At 50.3% G+C, this 21,326-nt stretch overlaps 2 protein-coding genes and 2 pseudogenes across 2 annotated transcripts; 2 read left to right on the forward strand and 2 right to left on the reverse strand.

Annotated features, from left to right (window-relative positions):
- The first annotated feature begins 4,165 nt into the window (after positions 1–4,165).
- Positions 4,166–5,215, forward strand: LOC123351969 (probable G-protein coupled receptor 33). Its single transcript, XM_044991654.1, has one exon. It carries the CDS (start codon positions 4,166–4,168, stop codon positions 5,213–5,215), a length of 1,050 nt encoding a protein of 349 aa, XP_044847589.1.
- A 5,613-nt stretch (positions 5,216–10,828) lies between these two features.
- Positions 10,829–12,051, reverse strand: LOC123351970 (annotated as a pseudogene).
- Positions 12,052–14,246: 2,195 nt separating this feature from the next.
- On the reverse strand, positions 14,247–14,813 carry LOC123351971 (annotated as a pseudogene).
- Positions 14,814–16,413: 1,600 nt separating this feature from the next.
- LOC123352086 (probable G-protein coupled receptor 33) lies at positions 16,414–19,467 on the forward strand. Its single transcript, XM_044991817.1, has 2 exons — positions 16,414–16,477; positions 18,204–19,467. Exon 2 carries the CDS (start codon positions 18,210–18,212, stop codon positions 19,257–19,259), a length of 1,050 nt encoding a protein of 349 aa, XP_044847752.1. The 5' UTR covers positions 16,414–16,477; positions 18,204–18,209; the 3' UTR covers positions 19,260–19,467.
- Positions 19,468–21,326: the final 1,859 nt, after the last annotated feature.

Below are 21,326 nucleotides of genomic sequence, written 5' to 3' on the forward strand. Positions count from 1 at the left end.
GAAAACAAGGAATCTGGAATCCCAAGGACACTGCTCGGTTTATAAACATCGAGCTATCTGGAACCCATCAGGTTTCAGAACCATCAGGGATGAAGAAACAAGTGGGATGACTAGTTTCCAATGCTCTCTATCTCCAGGCACGTTCAGGCACTTGTGACTGACACCGGCACCACATTCTTTTAGAGCAGCAAGCTCTGCCTACAATCCCGCAACCAGCTTCCTGACCCGGGTCACAGTGCGGTGAGGCCAGCACCAGACGGGGGGCAGGGGAGAGTGCGCTGGTCCAGACTGGTGAGAGTGAGGAGGAATATGGCAGTAACATGCCCAGGGAGAGACAGGTATTGAGAAGCTCGCACATGGCCGTGCCAAAGACCCAGTGGAAACCCAGGCAGATGTAGACACAAACAGAGTCATTAAGCAGGACGTGAGCAGGTAGGCGAGGACAACATGGAAGGACAAGAGGGAGGCCACCATCATCCTCATATTCAGCCCCAGAACCCACAGGCAGAGCCCACAGCCAGCCACACGCAGCTGCAGCTTGACTTCCCTTTCCAAAAGGCTGCAGGTTGCTCTTGGCTGCTGGGATGCCTGATGAGGCAAAGGGGTGGCGAGAGGCCACGCAAGCAGGGAGGGTGGAGGTGACGTGAGGGTTGGGCTGCCTGTGAAGGTGGAGGGGCCATGAGGGGTCGGGCTGGTCAGAAAGGCGGAGGGGGCTTGACGGGCTAGGCTGGCTGGGAAGGCAGAGGGACCTTAAGGTGCTGGGAAGGCGGAGAAAGCAGAGGGGCCATGACGGGCTGGGCTTTCTGGGAAGGCAAAGGGGCGGTGAGGGGCCCAGCTGGTGGGTCGGGAAGAGGGGCTGTGAGGGGTCAGGCCTGTCACGAAGGCAGAGGGGCCGTGAGACCCTAAGGAGGAGCAGGAAGAACACAAAGGGGATTGGAGGAGACAGAAGAGGGGAAGGGAGAGAGAGAGACAGACATGTGCAGCCCGTGCCCTAGCAGTGAGAAACACGGCATTTCATTCTCCTCCCTGCAAAACCGATTAGGCTCCAGAAACACACAGGACCCACTATCATAGAATCATAGAATCTCAGGGTTGGAAGGGACCTCAGGAGGTCATCTAGTCCAACCCCCTGCTCAAAGCCCCACAGCCCCACTAGACCCCACTCCCCTCAGAATTCAACCTTGGTCTCATGTACTGTGCTGTCGGGGGCTGTTTTCCCATGAGCATTGGGTTCCTGTTGGGGGATCTCAGGGTCCCAGCTCCGAGGATGGGCCTGTGTAATGAGCACTCTGGGGAGGGCTGGGTGTGACTGAGATTTTATCTAGGACAGGAAGGGGCAGGATCTCACATGCGTTGTCTCACCCAGGGATGGACCCACAACATGTACATCACACAGGACCCCTCACGGCTATTGACCTGCTCTAACCACTAGACCCCACCCCTGTCCCAGAGCTGAGGACAGAACCCAGGGTCCTCATTCCCGGCTGCCCCCTGCACTAGCCCATTAGTCCCCACTCATCTCCCAGAGGTGGGGACAGAACCCAGGAGTCCTGGCTCCCAGCCTCCCCTGATCTAACCTACAAGACCCCCCACTCCTTGGCTGGGAGTTGCATCATTTGTGACTCAGCCTTTGTTGTGAGCTAACAGGGCTGGATTATCTCTCGGTCATGGTGCAGCCCCCTGTCAGGAAAGGAATTGTGAGAATTACAGGCCCTTCCTCTTCATGAGGGTACAGCTCAATAGATGAGCTGCTGGCCAAACATCTAATGCATTAGAGCTGGGCGGCTGTGAGCCAGGGCTCCTGGGTTCTTTGCCAGGCTCTGGGAGGGAGTGGGGCTAGTTTCAAAGCAATGGTTGTTGTTTAGGTGGTTTCTTTGCTAAGGCAGTGTCCAATGATCATTTCCGTTCATGGTTTGCAGCTTGTGGATCTCTGAGCAGGTGGGGGTGGAGCATGTAGAAGACACACAGTAAAGGGGAGTGAACTCAACACTCAAGGGAGAGCTCCGGGGTGCAAGGCACAGACACACGGACAGTTTGCTGGCCAAACACACACCATCTGAGGCTCTCTCTGTACCTGGTCTGAGTTTCCACCACTGCGGCCCAGGTGAGTCGAGACAATGAGCAGAGGGACCTGTGTTGGGTCGAAAGGGGAATTTCCTTGCTAAGGCCCCCTAGAAGCCACAGAAATTTGCTATTGAAAAGACAAACCAGTGGGATTCCCTGCCCCTGGGTATCAGTGGGGATTGATTATGAAACTCCCTGCCACTGAGTAAGAGTGGAGTTAGCCTGGAAGACTCCCTGCCACTGGGTACAGTGGGGTTAGGCTGGGAGACTCCCTGCCCCTGGGTATCAGTGGGGATCGATTATGAAATGCCCTGCCACTGAGTAAGAGTGGAGTTAGCCTGGAAGACTCCCTGCCACTGGGTATCACTGGGGTTAGCCTGGGAGACTCCCTGCCACTGGGTACAGTGGGGTTAGCCTGGGAGACTCCCTGCCACTGGGTACAGTGGGGTTAGGCTGGGAGACTCCCTGCCCCTGGGTATCAGTGGGGATCGATTATGAAATGCCCTGCCACTGAGTAAGAGTGGAGTTAGCCTGGAAGACTCCCTGCCACTGGGTATCACTGGGGTTAGCCTGGGAGACTCCCTGCCACTGGGTACAGTGGGGTTAGCCTGGAAGACTCCCTGCTACTGGGTATCAATGGTGTTAGCCTGGGAGACTCCCTGCCACTGGGTACAGTGGTGTTAGCCTGGGAGACTCCCTGCCACTGGGTACAGTGGGGTTAGGCTGGGAGACTCCCTGCCATTGGGTATCAGTGGGGTTCCCATGGGGCACCCAATAGACAGAGGTAGTAGGTGAGCTCTGTGACATGGGTGAATTTTCTCCCTTATTTCATGTTAGATGAGCTGCTCCCCATTTACAAAGCTTTAAGCCAGAGTTTCTCAACGTTTCCAGACTCCTGTACCCCTTGCAGGAGTCTGATTTCTCTTCCTACCCCCAAGTTTTACCTCACTTAAAAACTACTTGCTTACAAAATCAGACATAAAAATACAACAGTGTCACAGCTACACTATTACTGAGCAATTGCTACTTTCTCATTTTTCCCATGTAATTATAAATGAATTGGAATATAAATGTTGTACTTACATTTCAGTGTATAGTGTATAGAGCAGGATAAGCAAGTCATTGCATGAAATTGTAGTTTGTACTGACTACACTCGTGCTTTTTATGTGGCCTGCTGTAAAACGAGGCAAATATCTAGATGAGTTGATGTGCCCCCAACAGACCTCTGTGTACACCCACCCCTGGCTGAGAACTTCTGCTCTAAGCCACAAGATCCCCCTGTCCTCCCACAGCCCAGGAGTTCTGACCTCCATCCCACACCCAGAGCTGTGGTTAGAAACCAGGAGTCCTGGCTCCCAGCTGGCCCTTCTCTAACCATTAGGCCAGTCTGCAGAGCACAGAGGACTCCATGTTGACAAAGCCGTGAGGGGTGCAGTCCCTGACAGCGGCAATAGCCCAGAGGACCCTGCTGCAGGGCTGGCAGCAGGGCTGTGGGACAGAGAAGCAGCTCAGTGGCTTGAGGCTTCCTGTGTTACAATGAGAGTACGAAGGACCCTGCATGCTCTCATTAGTCAGGGTGTAGCAGCAATTCCTGTGACAAGCAGATGAGTACAGGAGACGGTGTGGGGGAAGGGTGGCTTTTTCCACCTTGTAGCAGTGAGTTCCATCGGCACCAGCTCAACAGAACCAATCCCCACCCTGCAGCCAGATCGGAACCAGCGCCTCCTGGTGGGGAAGGCCCCATATCCCATTCCCCACCCCTCTGAGCCAGCCCATCCTCCTGATCACAGCAATGTGGTATTATCAGCATAGCTGTGTATCTGACCTACTAAATTGTCTCTGTCCCCATTCCTCCACATCTACTATCCCTTTTTCCCTCTGCCCATAGTTCTACCTTATAGCAAGGAGTGTCACCGGTGATAGCCCAGTTGCTGATAATACCCAGCGTGGGTATTCTGGAGGACCACAGGGTGCCCAGAGAGATCCTCTCCAATGGTGCCTTCCTAGCCCACTTTATTCTCCCTTCCTCCTCTTCCCCTCCCCCTTTCCCTCTCCTCTGTTGTACCTTCCAACCACTCTTCCGTCTTTCTCCAGGGCATCATGGACCAGGGCAACACGACTCTCCCACCAACCACTGGGGCAAATTCCAGCCAGACCCCAGCAGCTGTGAGCACCGCTCACCTGGCTGCAGCCGCGTTGCTCTTCCCCACCTTCCTGGTGGGTGTGACGGGGAATGGGCTGTACCTGTGGGTGCTGGCACTGAAGATGAGGAGGACGGTGACCACCCTCTGGTTCCTTCACCTGGTCTCTTGTTCTCTCCTCTTCACCCTACTGATCCCTTTCTTCATTGTCTCCCTCCTCATGGGTTTCCACTGGGTCTTCGGCATGGCGATGTGCAAGCTCCTTAATTCCTGCATCTCCATGGGCATGTTCTCCTCCGTCTTCCTTCTCACCCTCATCAGTCTGGACCGCTACACCCTCACTCACCATCCCATCTGGTCTCGGAATCACCGCACCATGCCCCGGGCTCGGAAGCTGGTTGTGGGCGTGTGGTTGGCCTCCTTCGGTCTCAGTGCTCCCTACCTGGCTTTCCGGGAGACCCAGGTGGTGGATGGGGGCAGAATCATCTGCATCAACAATTACGCCCCCTCTGCAGACTGGAATGGAGCCGAGATGCAGGACCTGGGCAGACGGGTCCACCTGGCTGTCTTCATGGTCCGGTTACTGCTGGGATTCCTGCTGCCTTTCTGCACCATTGCGGGATGCTATGGCAGGGTGGGGCTGAAGATGAAGGAGAAGAAGCTGGCATGGGCTGGGAAGCCCTTCAAAGTCATGGTGACCGCGGTAATTTCCTTCTTTATCGGCTGGCTGCCCTACCACCTCTACCATGGTTTGAAGCTCTACAATAAGGATGTGCCACAATCGGTGACAGGTGCCTTCTTGGTCATTTACACCTTCACGTCCTGCTTCAATGCCTGCTTCACCCCCATTCTCTACCTCTTTGTGGGGGAAAAGTTCTGGCAGGTCTTCAGGATGTCTCTTCTCATTCTGGTCAAAGCAGCTTTTGTTGATGATCTCGGCAGCAGTGCCCATGAGTATAGTGGAAGACACGGGTCAGAAGTTGAGAACACAAAACAGGAGATGGCCTGAAGTTGCCCAGACTTAGGGAGAGTTGAAAATGTGCCATCCCAGTTGTTCCTAGATCCCTGATGGCTCTAAAACCTGATGGGTTCCAGGTATCTCACTTATAAACCCCACATTGTCTCTGGATTTTCCAGAATCCCATGTGTTCTAGGTCTCTCAATTTTTTCAAACTCAATGGCTATCAATGTTTCCAGATCCAAAGCTAGCTCCAGAATCTTGTTTGTTTTAGGTATCTCAATGTGTTCTAACCTAATTGACACTCTTGGATTCAGCATCTCTAGATGGCTCTGGAATCTCATTGATTCTAGGCCCATCAATATGTTTGTACTCAAAGTCCATGGGTTCTAGATCCCCGACTGGACCTAGGACATCACTGGAGTCTGGAGTGTTTTCTAACCACGCAGAACCCAACAGGTTCCAGATTGTGGATTGAGGAAACCAGGCCTGCATAGGCCACCAGCTCAGGGTGGAGGCTGTAGATAAGTTAGACATGTATGTTTTACTGTTCAGACAAAACAAGACTGACAACCATGACAGATACCACCTCTTGCTGATTCAATGGATTCTAGGAGTCCTGGCAGATTGTTACCATCTTGGGTCTCAGCTCTGTCAGTGTTTTGAATTTGATCTGATGTGATGTGGGCAAGATTTTGACATCATGTTTTCCAAGCCCCTGTATGTTTCAAAACCCAATAGGATCCTATGAGTTCTAGATATTTGGCTGGTTTTTGAACCTTTGGGTTCTAGGTTTGCCAAGATTTTAAAACCCAAATAGCTTCTATTTAGTCTAGAACATCCTAGTTTCCAAGCTCATATATGACATTCTAGACTACATAGGAGCAGTTTGGGTTTTAAAAAAACTTGTCAGATCTAGATATCTAGAGGTTGAAGAACCACTCAAATGTCTAGCACTCATGGGGTACTTTTGGGTTTTACACACACACAAACAATAGTATCACGAGTTCTAGATATTTGGCTATTTCTTAAACTTCTTCAGTTCTAGGTGTGACAATGTCTTAAAAGCCAATCAGATCTGACATGATCTAGTACTTCAAAGACTCCAAGAACCTATATGTTTGAAAAAAACAATAGGATCCTGTGAATTCTATATATGTGGCTAGTTCTAGAAACTCCTGGGTTCCTAATCATTCTGTTTATAAAAAAAACCTATGGAACCTAGAACCTTTTACAAACAAGACCCCTCAAGGTGGCATCTCTGAAGCTGAGAACATTCTCTGCTTTGCGGGCAAAGTATATGGCTGCACGTACGGACTTGAGACACCTTCCAACAGGCCTGATGTTCACAAAGGGTTCAGCTTCTTCTTCTGGCAATCAGGCCTCTTCAGGGGTCTTCATCTGGGAAACCCCCCAAAAATAGAAGCATGACAAATAATCAACAAGTATTTTGGAAAATTAAGCCTGAAGGCCTGTTGAGCATGGAGCAAGCAGGCCAGACCCTCAGCCAGTGTGAATCAGTGTAGCTCTGTTGACTTCACTTCAGAGTTCTTGGGTTCCTCATCCACCTCTGGGTGAAGATTGGGGTCTAGGAGGATAGAGTGGGGGGAACTGGGTGCCAGAACTCCTGGGTTCAATCCCCAGCTCTGGGACGGGAGTGGTCTCTAACAGTTAGAGAAAATTTAGTGACAACAAAACATTTAGTGAATTGGTATCAAATTTACCAAATTGTTTCACTCAACCACCAAAAATCTGACATTTTCAATATAAAAAAAATCATTTTTTTTCCGAAGTGGCTTTGTATTGAAATGCACTACAATTTTATTTAATTTGTATTTAAAATGTGTAAAATCCAAGCTCACGAAACAAACAATTTTGTTCCAACTGAAACAATCCCCTCTCCCCTTTTCATTTGCCAAAAAAAAATAATTTGGGGTCATCCCCAAATAAGTCACCTCCTCCCAATTTTTCAGAACAACCAGAGACCTGAAGAATTGGTTATTGGCACAGGACTTACATGCCATCTGTTGTCCCATTTCTTCCCCATTGTGGCTGAAGACACCAGGTCAAAGATGATAATAGGGCCAAGAACTCAAACGTCTCCATGTTTAGATCAAAAGAGCAGTGGCTATGTCTCTAGGTCCCCACGTGTCAGCTCAACATGGGCGTTACTCATCCTCAATTTCCGGTGGAAGCCGTACCCACAGAGTGTGAACTGCTATTAAACATAGGTGTGAACAGCTTGAGAAACGGACTCACTTTTGCAGTACGGTTGCACCAGCCCTCAGTCCTGTTGCGTAGCTGAGCTCAGGGGCTGTTCGGACTTGATGTTTCCTGAAATTTGGCCTCTTTGCTTTTTCCCCCTCGCATCTGAAAATGTTCAATCATTACCAGCGGGGGAGTGGAAGGAAGGGGAGCCTGTACCACCGGGCACCAAATGACCCCAAATTTGCATCACAAACCCCACCCCCGCCTCCGTTACTCAGTGCCACTTTTCAAGGCAGTTGACCCAGGCACGGGGCGTCAGTGCAGTTTGTGAATATTAACAGCAGCTCATCTTCAGGGGGCTGCATCTCCTGATGTCCCCAATCAAATGACCACCCTTTGCTCCAGCAGAGCCCTGCAGCTTGGTGCTACTTTCTAAGTCAATGCAAGTCTGCAACTGGTTTTCAGAGCAGTGTGAAAAAAATTAAGAGCAGCTCCTTTTCATGCAGCTTAAATGAGGGCCCTGGATCACAACCCTCTGAACCTGCCCCACTCACCCTGCCCCCAGCCTTGCTCAGAGTCTGCCAATTTCAAGCCAAGCCAAGTGGGCATGTGGATTTCAGAGCACTTTGATCATCAGTTCTGACAGGAAAAGGTTTTGCCACAGGCCTGGCTGCATGAGCGCCCTTACTAGATCTGCTGTGGGAGTCCCAGTTCTGAGCTTAGCATTGGCAGCACCTGGTTGCAAGTGGCCCCCTGAATCTGACAGCTCTTTCCTCTCTGCACGCTCTCATCCAACCCAGGGGCATCTGCCTGGACACGTGTCTGTGTTTATATATGTGTGATAAATATAAATGGAAGGGTAACAACCTTTATGTATGCAGTAACATAACATCCCTCCTGGCCAGAGGTACAGAATCACTTTACCTGTAAGGGGTTAAGAAGCTCAGATAACCTGGTTGACACCTGACCAAAAGGAAGAATAAGGAAAGAAGATACTTTAAAATCGGGGGGGGGGGGGAAAGAGGTTTTCTTTGTTCTCTCTTTGTTGGGTTCCCTTTCGGACAGAGAGAGACCAAGCAATTAAACCATCATCTGAAAAAATACCTGAAATGATACATCTAAAATTACAAATAAAGGCAAGGAAATGTGTTAGATTATCTTTTGTTTTAGCTTGTGAATTTTCCTTGTGCTAAGAGGGAGTTTTGTTCCAGTTTTGTTGTAACATTGAAGCTGAGCCTGGAGGGGAATCCTCTGTATTTTAAATCTTTTTATTTACCCTGTAAAGTTACCTTCCATCCTGATTTTTGCAGGTGTGATTCTTTGACTTTTTTTTAATAAAATTCTTCTTTTAATAAACTGATTGATTTTCAGTGTCCTAAAAACCCAGGGGTTTTGACTGTGCTCATTTTGTAACCAATTGGTTAGTATATTATTCTCAAGCCTCACAAGAAAAGAGGGTGAAGAGGTTTGGGGGAATATTTTGGGGAAACAGGGACTCCAAGTTTCCTGGATTTTTGTCTAAATAACTTGGTGGTGGCGGCAATACCGTCCAAGGACAAGGAAGGATTTGTGCTTTGGGGAAGTTTTAACCTAAGCTGGTAGAAATAAGCTTAGGAGGTCTTTCATGCGGGTCCCCATGTTTGTGCCCCAGAGTTCAGAGTGGGGAGGGAACCTTGATGATATATATACCCACAGACATACACAAACACATATTTAAAAACCCAATAGTACCCTATATGTTCTAGACATTTGAGAGGTTCTTGAACCTCTTGGGTCCTAGGTCAGACAACTTTGTTTTAAAACCCAAACTGGTCCTCTGTGTTCTAGGATGTTGTAGATAAATCTCTGCACTAAGCATCTTCGTATAACTGTGTATCATTTTCATATAACTTTGCATTATGCCTCTTCATATAACCTTGTATTAAGTCTTTCCATATGTAACACCTATTTTCTTACAACTTTGTATCAAGTCCTTTGATATAGGATCTTTGATTCAAATCTTTATATAGAAACTTTTTATTGAGCCTTGGTATAATGTTATAGCCCCTAGGGATAGTTAAGGTAGAAGAAAAAAATCTTTTTGCTAGGAGTAGAATAAGATCTCCCCCCTTTTAATCAATTGCCCTGTTGAATGAATGAGGTGTGAATGAGGAAGGCATGGAAGGCAGCATCTCCAGACAGCTGTAAGAGTTGGAGAAGGGATGGACGCCAGACCCAAGAACAATAAAACTTGTCAAGTGAGCTCATTCAAAAAGATCAGACATATTGACGGCCTTGGGCGTTAGAAACCAGCACCTTCTTTTGAAAACACCCTCTTTGAAAAGAAATGTGGCAGCATTAAGACAACACCCAGAAGGAAGCGCCACAGATGACCAACTGACACAGACACAGATTTTGCATCTGGTATAGATTTGTGTGAGAGGGAAGCTGCTATAAATGTGAGGTGTCTTGCAGAGGATCCTGGGTCTCATCTTGTCAACATCAGAGCATCGAGCCGAATTGACAGAAGCTCAGATCCACCCCTCCCACATCTAACTCAGTGAAGTTAAGGGGAGCAACTAGTTGGCAACAACAACAAGAGGGAGTGTGCTTGTGTGTGTGTGAGTGTGTGTGTGTAATATATATCATATGCATATGATACAGTGTTGATTGCTACATGTATTACCAATAAAAGTGGTGCTTTGCCTTATCCGGCCTGAAAATATCCTGTGCAGCACTTTAAGTAAAACAATGTAATATAGGAGGTCGGAAACTAGACTACATAGGACCTGTTTGGATTTTAAAAGTTTGACAGACCTAGAACCCAAGAGGTTCAAGAACCAGCCAAATATCTAGAATGCATAGGAACCTACTGGCTTTTGAAACCTACAGGGGCTTGGAAAACATGATCATGGAAGATTAGGGTTGAAAGAGACTTCAGGCCCAAAACTGGATGCAATACTCAAGATGTGGCCTCACCAGTGCCGAATAGAGGGGAATAATCACTTCCTCTATCTGCTGGCAATGCTCCTACTAATGCAGCCCAATATCCTGTTAGCCTTCTGGGCAACAAGGGCACACTGCTGACTCATATCCAGTGTCTGGCCCACTGTAATACCCAGGTTCCTTTCTGCAGAACTGCCGCTTAGCCAGTTAGTCCCCAGTCTGGAGCGGTGCATGGGATTCTTCCTCTCAAAGTACAGGACTCTGCACTTGTCCTTGCTGAACCTCATCAGATTTCTTTTATCCCAATCCTCCAATTTGTCTAGGTCATTTTGGACCCTATCCCTACTCTCTGGCATATCTACCTTTCCGCCCAGTTTAGTGGCATCCGCAAACTTGCTGAGGGTGCAATCCATCCCATCAGACAGATCATTAATGAAGATTGAGGAAAGCGATTATTCCCCTCTATTTGGCACTGGTGAGGCCACATCTGAAGTATTACATCCAGTTTTGAGCCTGAAGTCTCTTCCAATCCTAATCGTCTATGATCATGTTTTCCAGGCTCCTATATGTTTCCACAAAAATGATTAGGGGTCTGGGGCACATGACTTACAAGGAGAGGCTGAGGGAACTGGGCTTGTTTAGTCTGCAGAAGAGAAGAGTGAGGGGGCATTTGATAGCTGCTTTCAACTACCTGAAGGGGGGTTTCAAAGAGGATGCAGCTTGGCTGTTCTCAGTGGTGGCAGGTGACAGAACAAGGAGCAATGGTCTCAAGTTGCAGTGGGAGAGGTCTAGGTTGGATATTAGGAAACACTATTTCCCTAGGAGGGTGGTGAAGCACTGGAATGGGTTCCCTAGGGAGGTGGTGGAATCTCCATCCTTAGAGGTTTTTAAGGCCTGGCTTGAAAAAGCTGTAAATGACTGAAAGAATGTCCTTCAGTAACTCTGGCACCTCCTTGTTGTAGAGCCTTAAGCCGTGGTATAGGTAGTAGGGCAGCCAGCCGAGGAAGAAGGAAACCACCGTGGCCATCAATGACTTTGAAGGCTTCCCAATCCACGCCAGATTGTTCTCCTTCATATTCATCCCCACACAGACATAGCATCCCACGATGGTGCAGAAAGACAGCAGGAAGCCCAGCAGGAACCGGACTGTGAAGACGGCCCGGTGGACCTGTCTCCATAGGTCCTGCTTCTCAGCGCCATTCTAATTTCCGGTTATGTTGTAATTATTGATGCAGACAATACTGTCCCCATCCACCACATGAGTCTCCCAGAAAACCAGATAGGGAGCGCTGAGACCGAAGGAGGCCAGCCACACACCCACAACCAGCTTCCCAGCCCGGGACCAGATTCCGGGACCAGATGGGATGGTGAGTGAGGGTGTAGCGATCCAGACTGATGAGGGTGAGAAGGAAGACAGAGGAGAACATGCCCATGGAACCGAAGGCATTGAGAAGCTTGCAAGTGGCCATGCCGAAGACCCAGTGGAAATCCAGGAGGACATAGACAGCGAAGAAGGGGATCAGCCAGGTGAAGAGGAGGTAGCAGGAAACCAGGTGGAGGAACCATAGGGTGGTCACCGTCCTCCTCATCTTCAGCCCCAGCACCCACAGGTACAGCCTGTTCTCTACCACACCCACCAGGAAGGTGATAAAGAGCAACACAGCAGAGGCCAGGTGAGGGGTCTTCATGGCCTCTGGGGTCCTGCTGGAATTTTCCACTGTGGTTGGTGGGAGTGCCATGATATCTTGTTCCATGGTACCCTGGGAAGAGACATTAGAGGGGTTGGAAGGGACAACATTGGAGGCAACAAGGGAGAGTAAGAGGAAAAGGGAGAAATACCAGAGTGGGTTAGGAAGGTAACATTGGAGAGGACCTCGCTGGGCACCCTCTGGTCCTGCAGAATATCCAGGCTGGATATTCCCAGAAACTGGGCTAGAGCTGGTGGAACTCACTGCTACAGAATAGAGCTGTGAGCAGTAGGGGAGAACAAGGGGGGTAGCAGATGTGGGAGGAGTGGGGAAGGAGACACTCTAGTAGATCAAATACACAGCTATGCAGAGATGACCAAGTAGCTGTGATTTGGACGTCTGGCTGGCTCAGGGGAGCAGGGAACGGGCCCTGGGGCCTTTCCCCTCTAGGGTGGCCAGCTCCAATCTGGCTCAGGGCAGGGGATCAGGCCTACTCAGTTAGGTGAGGATCGGTGCTGTTGACTCTTAGCTGGTGCGAGTGCAACTTACTGCTACAGGAAGAAAAAGCCAGCCCTCCCCCACCCCATCTCTTGTGCTCATCTGCCTGTCACAGGAACTGCTGCTACACCCTGACTCGTGAGAGTGTGCAGGGTCCTTCTCACCCTCACTGTAACACAGGAAGTCTGAATCCACCGAGCTGCTTCTCAGCCCCCCAGCCATGCTGCCTCCTTATTAGCATGGACTCCTGTCTGCTCTGTAGAATGGCCTAATAGTTAGAGAATGGGGGAGCGGCTGGAAGCCAAGACTCCTGGGCTGTGGGAGGGACGTGGGATCCTGTTGTTTAGACTCTGCAAATGGGGAACACCTCATCTGATTAACATGAAACAAAACAGAAAAATTCACCCACGTCACAGACCTCATCTCCTACCTCTGTCTATTGAGTGCCCCGTGTTAACCCCAGGGCTACCGGTGGCAGGGACGTTCACAGGCTAACCCTACTGATACCCAGTGGCAGGGAGTTTCACAGGATAACCCCACTGATACCCAGGGGCAGGGAGTCCCACTGGTTTGCCTTTACAATAGCAAATTCCTGTGGCTCCTAAGTGGTCTTAGCAGGGAAATTCCCCTTTAGACCCAATGTTGGGCCCTCTGCCCATTGTCTCGACTCACCTGGGCAGCGGGTGGTGGAAACACAGACCCAGTCGAGAGATTCAGATGACATGTGTTTGCTCAGCAATGCTTCCATGTGTCTGTCCCCTGCACCCCAGAGCCCTCCCCTGCATGTCGAGGTCACTCCCCTTAACTCTGTGTTTTCTACATGCTCCGCCCCAACCTCCTCTCTCAGGTCAAAAAGCTGCAAACCATAAATGGAAATTATCATTCGGACACTGTCTTAGCAGAGCAACCACCTAAAAAACAGCCATTGCTTTAAAACTAGCCCCCACTCCCCTCCCAGAGCCGCGGCTAGACCCCAGTGGGAGGTGTAGTCATGGCCCCAAACCCCGCTGTGCTAGGCACTGTATAAAGACAAGAGAGAGCTTACTATCTAAGGAGATAGTGTTTGATAGAGACCGGGAGGCGGACTGAATGACCTTAGCCAAGCCACTTCCATACTCCCAGCCTCAGTTTCCCCATTTGCAAAAAGTGGGTGACTGCTGCTGACCCGCTTGGCAAAGTTCTTTGAGATCTACTGAGGACAAGCACTAGAGAAGAGCTAGCTATTGCTATTATAATACACAGACTCTTCTATAATACAACACACCAAATGGATTTTAAAGCATTTGGAAATCTAGAACCCCCATAAGATTTTTAGATGAACAATGACTTTGGAAGTTGTTGGAGTCTATATGGTTTAAAAACACTCTGGAATCCACTGGAGTCCTAGCACCAGTCAGGAATCTAGAACCCACTAGACCCTATTGAGTGTGAACACTTTGAGAGACTTAAAACGAAGATTCCAGGGCCAGCCAGTGCTGCAGAACCCATGAGAATCAGTTAGGTTAGAATACATTGAGAGACTAAAACAAACACGATTCTGGAGCCAGCTAGTGATCTGGAACCCTTAACAGCCATTGACTTTGAAAAAATGGAAAGACCTAGAACACCTGGGATTCTGCAGATAACAAGAAATCTGGAATCCCAAGGACACCGCTCGGTTTATAAACATTGAGATACCTGGAACCCATAGGGTTTCAGAACCATCAGGGATGAAAGAACAAGTGGGATGACAAGTTTCCAATGCTCTCTAACTTCAGGCAGTTTCAGGCGCTCATGTCCGACGCCGGCACCACATTCTTGTAGAGCAGCAAGCCCTGGCACACATGGTAGGGCAGCCAGCAGATGAAGAATGGCACCATCACAGTCACCATGACTTTTGAAGGCTTCCCACTCCTCGCCAACCCCTTCTTCTTCATCTCAAGCCCCATCCGGCCCTGGCAGCCCATGCTGGTGCAGAGGGGCATCAGGACGCCCAGCAGGAACTGCACCCTGAACAGCAGCAGATGGAGACGTCTCCTCCAGGCCTGTATCTCGGCTCCGTCCACCTCTGCAGAGAAGGTGTAACTATTCATGGGGGTAACCCTGCCCCCTCCATCTCTAGGAGCTCCTGGAAACCCAGTTAGGGAGCGCTGAGGGTGAAGGAGACCAGCTACACGCCCACGACCAGCTTCTTGGCCTGGGTCACAGTGCAGTGACACCAGCACCAGACCGGGTGGCAGGTGACAGTGGTCCAGGTCCAGGCTAGTGAGGATGAGGAGGAAAATGGCAGAGAACAGGGCCAGGGAGAGGCAGGCATTGAGGAGCTCACACATGCCCATACCGAGGACCCAGAGGGAACCCAGGCAGATATACGTGCAAACAGAGTTATAAAGCAGGATGGAAGCAGGTAGGTGAGTAACAGATGGATGTCACCATCAGCCTCAAAACCCACTTGACTTCCCTTCCTGAAAAGCTGCAGGTTGCTGAGTGGCCAGGCAAGCAGGGAAGGTAGAGATGAGGGTTTGAGTGGCTGGGAAGTCAGAGGTGTTGTGAAAGGCCGGGCTGCCTGGGAAGGTGGAAGGGCTACGAGTGGCCAGATGGGTCATAGAATATCAGGGTTAGAAGGGACCTCAGAAAGTCATTTAATCAACCCTCCTGCTCAAAGCAGGACCAATCCCCAACTATTTTTTTCTGCCCCACATCCCTAAATGCCCCCTTCAAGGATTGAACCCACAACACTGGGTTTAGCACGCTAATGCTGAAATCACTGAGCTATCCCTCCCCATATCAGGAAGGTGGAGGGGCCGGGCCGGTCAGGAAGGCAGAGATGCCATGTGGGGCTCGGCTGGCTAGGAAGGCAGAGGGGCAGTGAGAGGTCAGGCCTGTCAGGAAGGTGGAGGGGCTGTGAGACCCTAAAGAGAAGCAGGAAGAACACAAAGGGGATTGGAGGAGACAGAAGAGGGGAAGGGTGAGAGAGAGACAGACGTGTGCAGCCCGTGCCCTAGCAGTGAGAAACACGGCATTTCATTCTCCTCCCTGCACAAACCCATTAGGCTCCAGCCACCCTCAGAACCCCCTAGATCCCACTCCCCTCAGAATTCAACCTTGGTCTTGTGTACTGTGCTGTCGGGGGCTCTTTTCCCAGGAACGTTGGGTTCCCTTCAGGGTCCCAGCTCTGAGGATGGGGCCTGTGTAACGAACACTCTGGGGAGGGCTGGTGTGACTGAGATTTTATCTAGAACAGGAAGGGGCAGGATGTCACATGAGTTGTCTCACCCAGGGATGGACCCACAACATGTACATCACACAGGACCCCTCATGGCTAGTGACCTGCTCTAACCACTAGACCCCACCCCGCTCCCAGAGCTGGGGACAGAACCCAGGGTCCTCATTCCCAGCTGCCCCCTGCACTAGCCCATTAGACCCATCTCATCTCCCAGAGGAGGGGACAGAACCCAGGAGTCCTGGCTCCCAGCCCCCCGCTCTAACCCACAAGAACCCCCACTCCTTGGCTGGGAATTTCATCATTTGTCACTCAGCCTTTGTTTTGAGCTAACAGAGCTGGGTTATTTTTGGGTCGTGGCAGCTCAGCACCCAAGGAGTTGTGCAAAATACAGGCCCTTCCTCTTCATGAGGGCACGCCTCAATTGTTGAGCTGCTGGTCAAGCATCTAGTGCATTAGAGAGGAGGGGCTGGGAACCAGGACTCCTGGGTTCTATGCCAGGCTCTGGGAGGGGAGTGGGGCTAGTTTCAAAGCAATGGTTGTTGCTTAGGTGGTTTCTCTGCTAAGGCAGTGTCCAATGATCATTTCCGTTCATAGTTTGCAGCTTGTGGATCTCAGAGAGCAGGTGGGGGTGGAGCATGTAGAAGACACAGAGTTAAGAGGAGTGAACTCAACACACAGGGGAAGGCTCTGGGGTGCAGGGGACAGACACACGGATGCTTTGCTGGCCAAACACACGCCATCTGAGGCTCTCTCTGCGCTGGATCTGTGTTTCCACCACCCGTCGCCCAGGTGAGTCGAGACAATGAGCAGAGGGACCTGTGTTGGGTCTAAAGGGGAATTTCCTTGCTAAGGCCCCCTAGAAGGCACAGAAATTTGCTATTGAAAAGACAAACCAGTGGGACTCCCTGCCACTGAGTAAGAGTGGGGTTAGCCTGGGAGACTCCCTGCCACTGGGTACAGTGGGGTTTCCATGGGGCACCCAATAGACAGAGGTAGTAGGTGAGCTCTGTGACATGGGTGAATTTTCTCCCTTATTTCATGTTAGATGAGCTGCTCCCCGTTTACAAAGCTCTGAGCCAGAGGTTCTCAACCTTACCAGACTCCTGTACCCCTTGCAGGAGTCTGATTTCTCTTCCTACCCCCAAGTTTTCCCTCACTTAAAAACTATTTGCTTACAAAATCAGATGTAAAAATACAACGTCACAGCAGCAAAGAATCCTGTGGCACCTTATAGACTAACAGACGTTTCAGAGCATGAGCTTTCGTGGGTGAATCCCCACTTGTCTTGCATCTGACGAAGTGGGTATTCACCCACGAAAGCTCATGCTCTAAAACGTCTGTTAGTCTATAAGGTGCCACAGGACTCTTTGCTGCTTTTACAGATCCAGACTAACACGGCTCCCCCTCTGATACTTGAAACAATGTCACAGCTACACTGTTACTGAGCAATTGCTACTTTCTCATTTTTCCCATGTAATTATAAATGAATTGAAATATAAATGTTGTTCTTAAATTTCAGTGCATAGTGTATAGAGCAGGATAAGCAAGTCATTGCATGAAATTGTAGTTTGCACTGACTACACTCGTGCTTTTTATGTGGCCTGCTGTACAACTAGACAAATATCTAGATGAGTTGATGTGCCCCCAACAGACCTCTGTGTACACCCACCCCTGGCTGAGAACCTCTGCTCGAAGCCATAAGACCCCCCTTTCCTCCCACAGCCCAGGAGTGCTGACCTCCATCCCACTCCCAGAGCTGGGGATAGAAACCAGGAGTCCTGGCTCCCAGCCGGCCCTTCTCTAACCATTCGGCCAGTCTGCAGAGCACAGAGGACTCCATGCTAACAAGGCTGTGAGGGGCGCAGTCACTGACAGCGGCAATAGCCCAGAGGACCCTGCTGCAGGGCTGGCAGCAGGACTATGGGACAGAGAAGCAGCTCAGTGGCTTGAGGCTTCCTGTGTTACAATGAGAGTAAGAAGGACCCTGCACGCTCGCACGAGTCAGGGTGTAGCAGCAATTCCTGTGACAGGCAGATGAATACAAGAGATGGCGTGGGGGCAGGGTGGCTTTTTCCACCTTGTAGCAGTGAGTTCCACTGGCACCAGCTCAACAGAACCAATCCCCACCCTGCAGCCAGATCAGAACCAGCACCTCCTGGTGGGGAAGGCCCCATATCCCATTCCCCACCCCTCTGAGCCAGCCCATCCTCCTGATCACAACAACGTGGTATTATCAGCATAGCTGTGTATCTGACCTACTAAACTGTCTCTGTCCCCACTCCTCCACATCTACTATCCCTTTTTCCCTCTGCCCATAGTTCTACCTTATAGCAAGGAGTTTCACCGGCGATAGCCCAGTTGCTCAGAATATCTAGCCTGGATATTCTAGAGGACCAGAGGGCACCAGGGAGATCCTCTCCAATGGTGCCTTCCTAACCCCCTCATTTCTCCTCTTCCCCTCCCCCTTTTCCTCTTGTCTGTCATTCCTTCTAACCCCTCTTCTGTCTCTCCCCAGGGCACCATGGACCAAGGCAACACGACTCTCCCACCAACCACTGGGGCAAATTCCAGCCAGACCCCAGCAGCTGTGAGCACCACTCACTTGGCCTCTGCTCTGTTGCTCTTCACCACCTTCCTGGTGGGTGTGGTGGGGAACGGGCTGTACCTGTGGGTGCTGGGGATGAAGATGAGGAAGACGGTGACCACCCTCTGGTTCCTTCACTTGGTCTTCTGCTACCTCCTCTTCACCTTGCTGATCCCCTTCTTCATCGTCTATGTCCTCCTGGGTTTCCACTGGGTCTTCGGCTTGGCCCTGTGCAAGTTCCTCAACACCTGCATCTCTGTGGGCATGTTCACCTCTGTCTTCCTTCTCACCCTCATCAGCCTTGACCGCTACATCCTCACTCACCGTCCCATCTGGTCCCGGCATCACCGCACCGTGCCCCGGGCTCAGAAGCTGGCTGTGGGTGTGTGGCTGGCCTCGTTCGGTCTCAGTGCTCCCTACCTGGCTTTCCGGGAGACACACGTGGTGGACGGGGGCAGAATTATCTGCATCAACAATTATGCCCTCTCCAGAGACTGGAACGGAGCCGAGCCGCAGGACCTGGGAAGACGGGTCCACCTGGCTGTCTTCATTGTCCGGTTCCTGCTGGGCTTCCTGCTGCCCTTCTGCACCATCGCGGGATGCTATGGCCGGGTGGGGCTGAAGATGAAGGAGAAGAAGCTAGCGTGGGCTGGGAAGCCCTTCAAAGTCATGGTGGCTGCAGTGGTTTCCTTTTTCCTGGGCTGGCTCCCCTACCACCTCTACCAGACCTTGAACTTCTACAAGAAGGAGGTACCAGAGTCAGTGACGGGTGCCCTCTTGGTCATTTACACCTTCTCTTCCTGCTTCAACGCCTGCTTCACCCCCATCCTCTACCTCTTTGTGGGGGAGAAGTTCTGGCAGGTCTTCAGGACGTCTCTTCTCACTCTGGTCAAAGCAGCTTTTGTTGATGATCTCGGCAGCAGTGCCCCCGAGTATAGTGGAAAACATGGGTCTGAAGTTGAGAACACAAAACTGGAGATGGTCTGAGGTTGTCCAGACTTAGGAAGAGTTGAAAACTTTCCATCCCAGTTGTTCCTAGATCCCTGATGCCTCTAAAACCTGATGGGTTCCAGGTACCTCACTGTTTATAAACGCTGCAGTGTCCCTTGATTCTAGATTTCCTGCTCTCTCCAGAATCCCATGCGTTCTAGGTCTCCCAATTATTTCATACTCAATGGGCCATCAATGGCACCAATGGCACTGAAGGAAGCGGCTAGACTGTGGACTGCAGTTTGCCACTGAAGGGAGTGGCCGGATAGTAGATTAGAGGTCCCTCTGGAAGGTGGTGGGGGACATAGAGTTTGGCACAGCCAGGGGGCAGTGTCACTGAAGGAGGATGCCGTGGTCCTGGGAGTGACATGGGTCCAGGAACAGAGGTGACAGCAGGCAAGACACCACCAGAAAAGGGCACAGCGCTAATTCCCTGGACTGCCAGCAGGAGGCACCGCAGTGGGGAGTCGTGCCCCATCACTCTGTTCATCTGGGAAACCCTCCAAAAATAGAAGCATAACAAATAATCACCAATTATTTTGGAATATTAAGCCCATAAGGCAGTAGGGCATGGAGCGAACTGGGCAGATCCCCAGCCAGTGTAAATCAGTGTAGCTCTGTTGACTTCGCTTCAGAGTTCTCTGGTTCTTCTCCTGCCTCTGGAAGACCCCTGGGGTCTAGCAGGGTAGAGTGGAGGGCTAGGAACAAGGACTCCTCAGTTCATTCCCCAGCTCTGGGAGGCGAGTGGTCTCTAGCCGTTAAAACAAACTTAGTAACACCAAAACATTTAGTGAATTAGTATCAAGTTTGCCAAATTGTTTCCCTCAGTTACCAAAAATCTGACATTTTCAAATGAAACATTTTGATTTTCCTTTTTGAAATGGGTTTGTCTTGAAATGTGCTTTAATTTCATTTAAAATGTGTAAAATCTAAGCTCACCAAAAAAACATTTTGTTCGAACTGAAACACTTTTCCTTTGCCAAAAAAATTCATTTGGGGTCATCTCCAAATAAGTGCCCCTCTTCCAAGTTTTTGAAATAAACAGAGACCCGAAGAATCCATCATTGGCACAGGATTTACATGCCACCAGTGGTCCCAATTGAGCCCTGTTGTGGCTGAAGACGCCAAGTCAAACATGATAATAGAGACGAGAACACAAACATCTCCCTTTCTAGATCAAAAGAGCAGTGGCTGTGTCTCTAAGCCCCCTTGTGTCAGTTCAGCGTGGGTGTTACTACCCCTCAATTTCCGGTGGAAGACGTACCTTGCAGAGGTGTGAACTGCTATTAAACACAGGTGTGAAGAGCTTGAGGAGCGGACTCACTTTTGCAGCACGGCCATACTGGGCCTTGGTCCTGTTGCGTAGCTGATCTCACGGGCTGTCCGGGTTTGATGTTTCCTGAAATTCTGCCTCTTTGCTACTTCCCCTCGCTCTGCACCGAGAACATTATAACCACCTGGAAATGTGCAATCAGCACATGCGGGGGTGGAGGGGAAGCCTGCATCATGGGAACCAAATGATCCCAAATTTGCATTAAAAACCCCACCCCTGCCTCCATTGCAGAGTGCTGTTTTTCAAGGCAGTTGCCCCATGCGTGGGGGTTTCAGTGCAATTTGTGAATATTAACAGCAGCCCATCATCAGGGGCTGCATCTCATGGAGTCCCCAGCTAAACAACCAGCCTTTGCTCCAGCAGACTCCAGCAGAGCCCCTGCAGCTTGGTGCCACTTTCCAAGTGGAAGCAGAGTATAGATGAGCTCTCCCCTGACATCTAGTGGTGAGCTGTGGAAAAAGTCTTCAGAGGCTGATCTCGTTTGCATGGACACACCCACCCTGCCTGGGGGCTCAGCATGATGGGATTGCTTGCCCAAATGATCACTTGTGGCTGGTTTTGGATCCCCAGTCTCCTTGTTATTGGGGCAGGAGTAATAAAGGGTTATTATCCTTGTTATGTGGACCAAGAGCAACAGAACTGTATTTGGCACACCTTCCAACGGCATACCCCAATGGTGCGTGTACTTGACACACCCTCAACTAAACAGCAATTGCTAGGCAGGGGACATG

Source organism: Mauremys mutica, chromosome 17 (assembly GCF_020497125.1).
Source record: "Mauremys mutica isolate MM-2020 ecotype Southern chromosome 17, ASM2049712v1, whole genome shotgun sequence".
NCBI classification, from domain to species: domain Eukaryota; kingdom Metazoa; phylum Chordata; order Testudines; family Geoemydidae; genus Mauremys; species Mauremys mutica.

Excerpts from the sequence above, each read along its gene's own strand:
- LOC123351969 (XM_044991654.1), top strand. The coding sequence starts at position 4,166 with ATGGACCAGGGCAACACGACTCTCCCACCAACCACTGGGGCAAATTCC.
- LOC123352086 (XM_044991817.1), top strand. The coding sequence starts at position 18,210 with ATGGACCAAGGCAACACGACTCTCCCACCAACCACTGGGGCAAATTCC.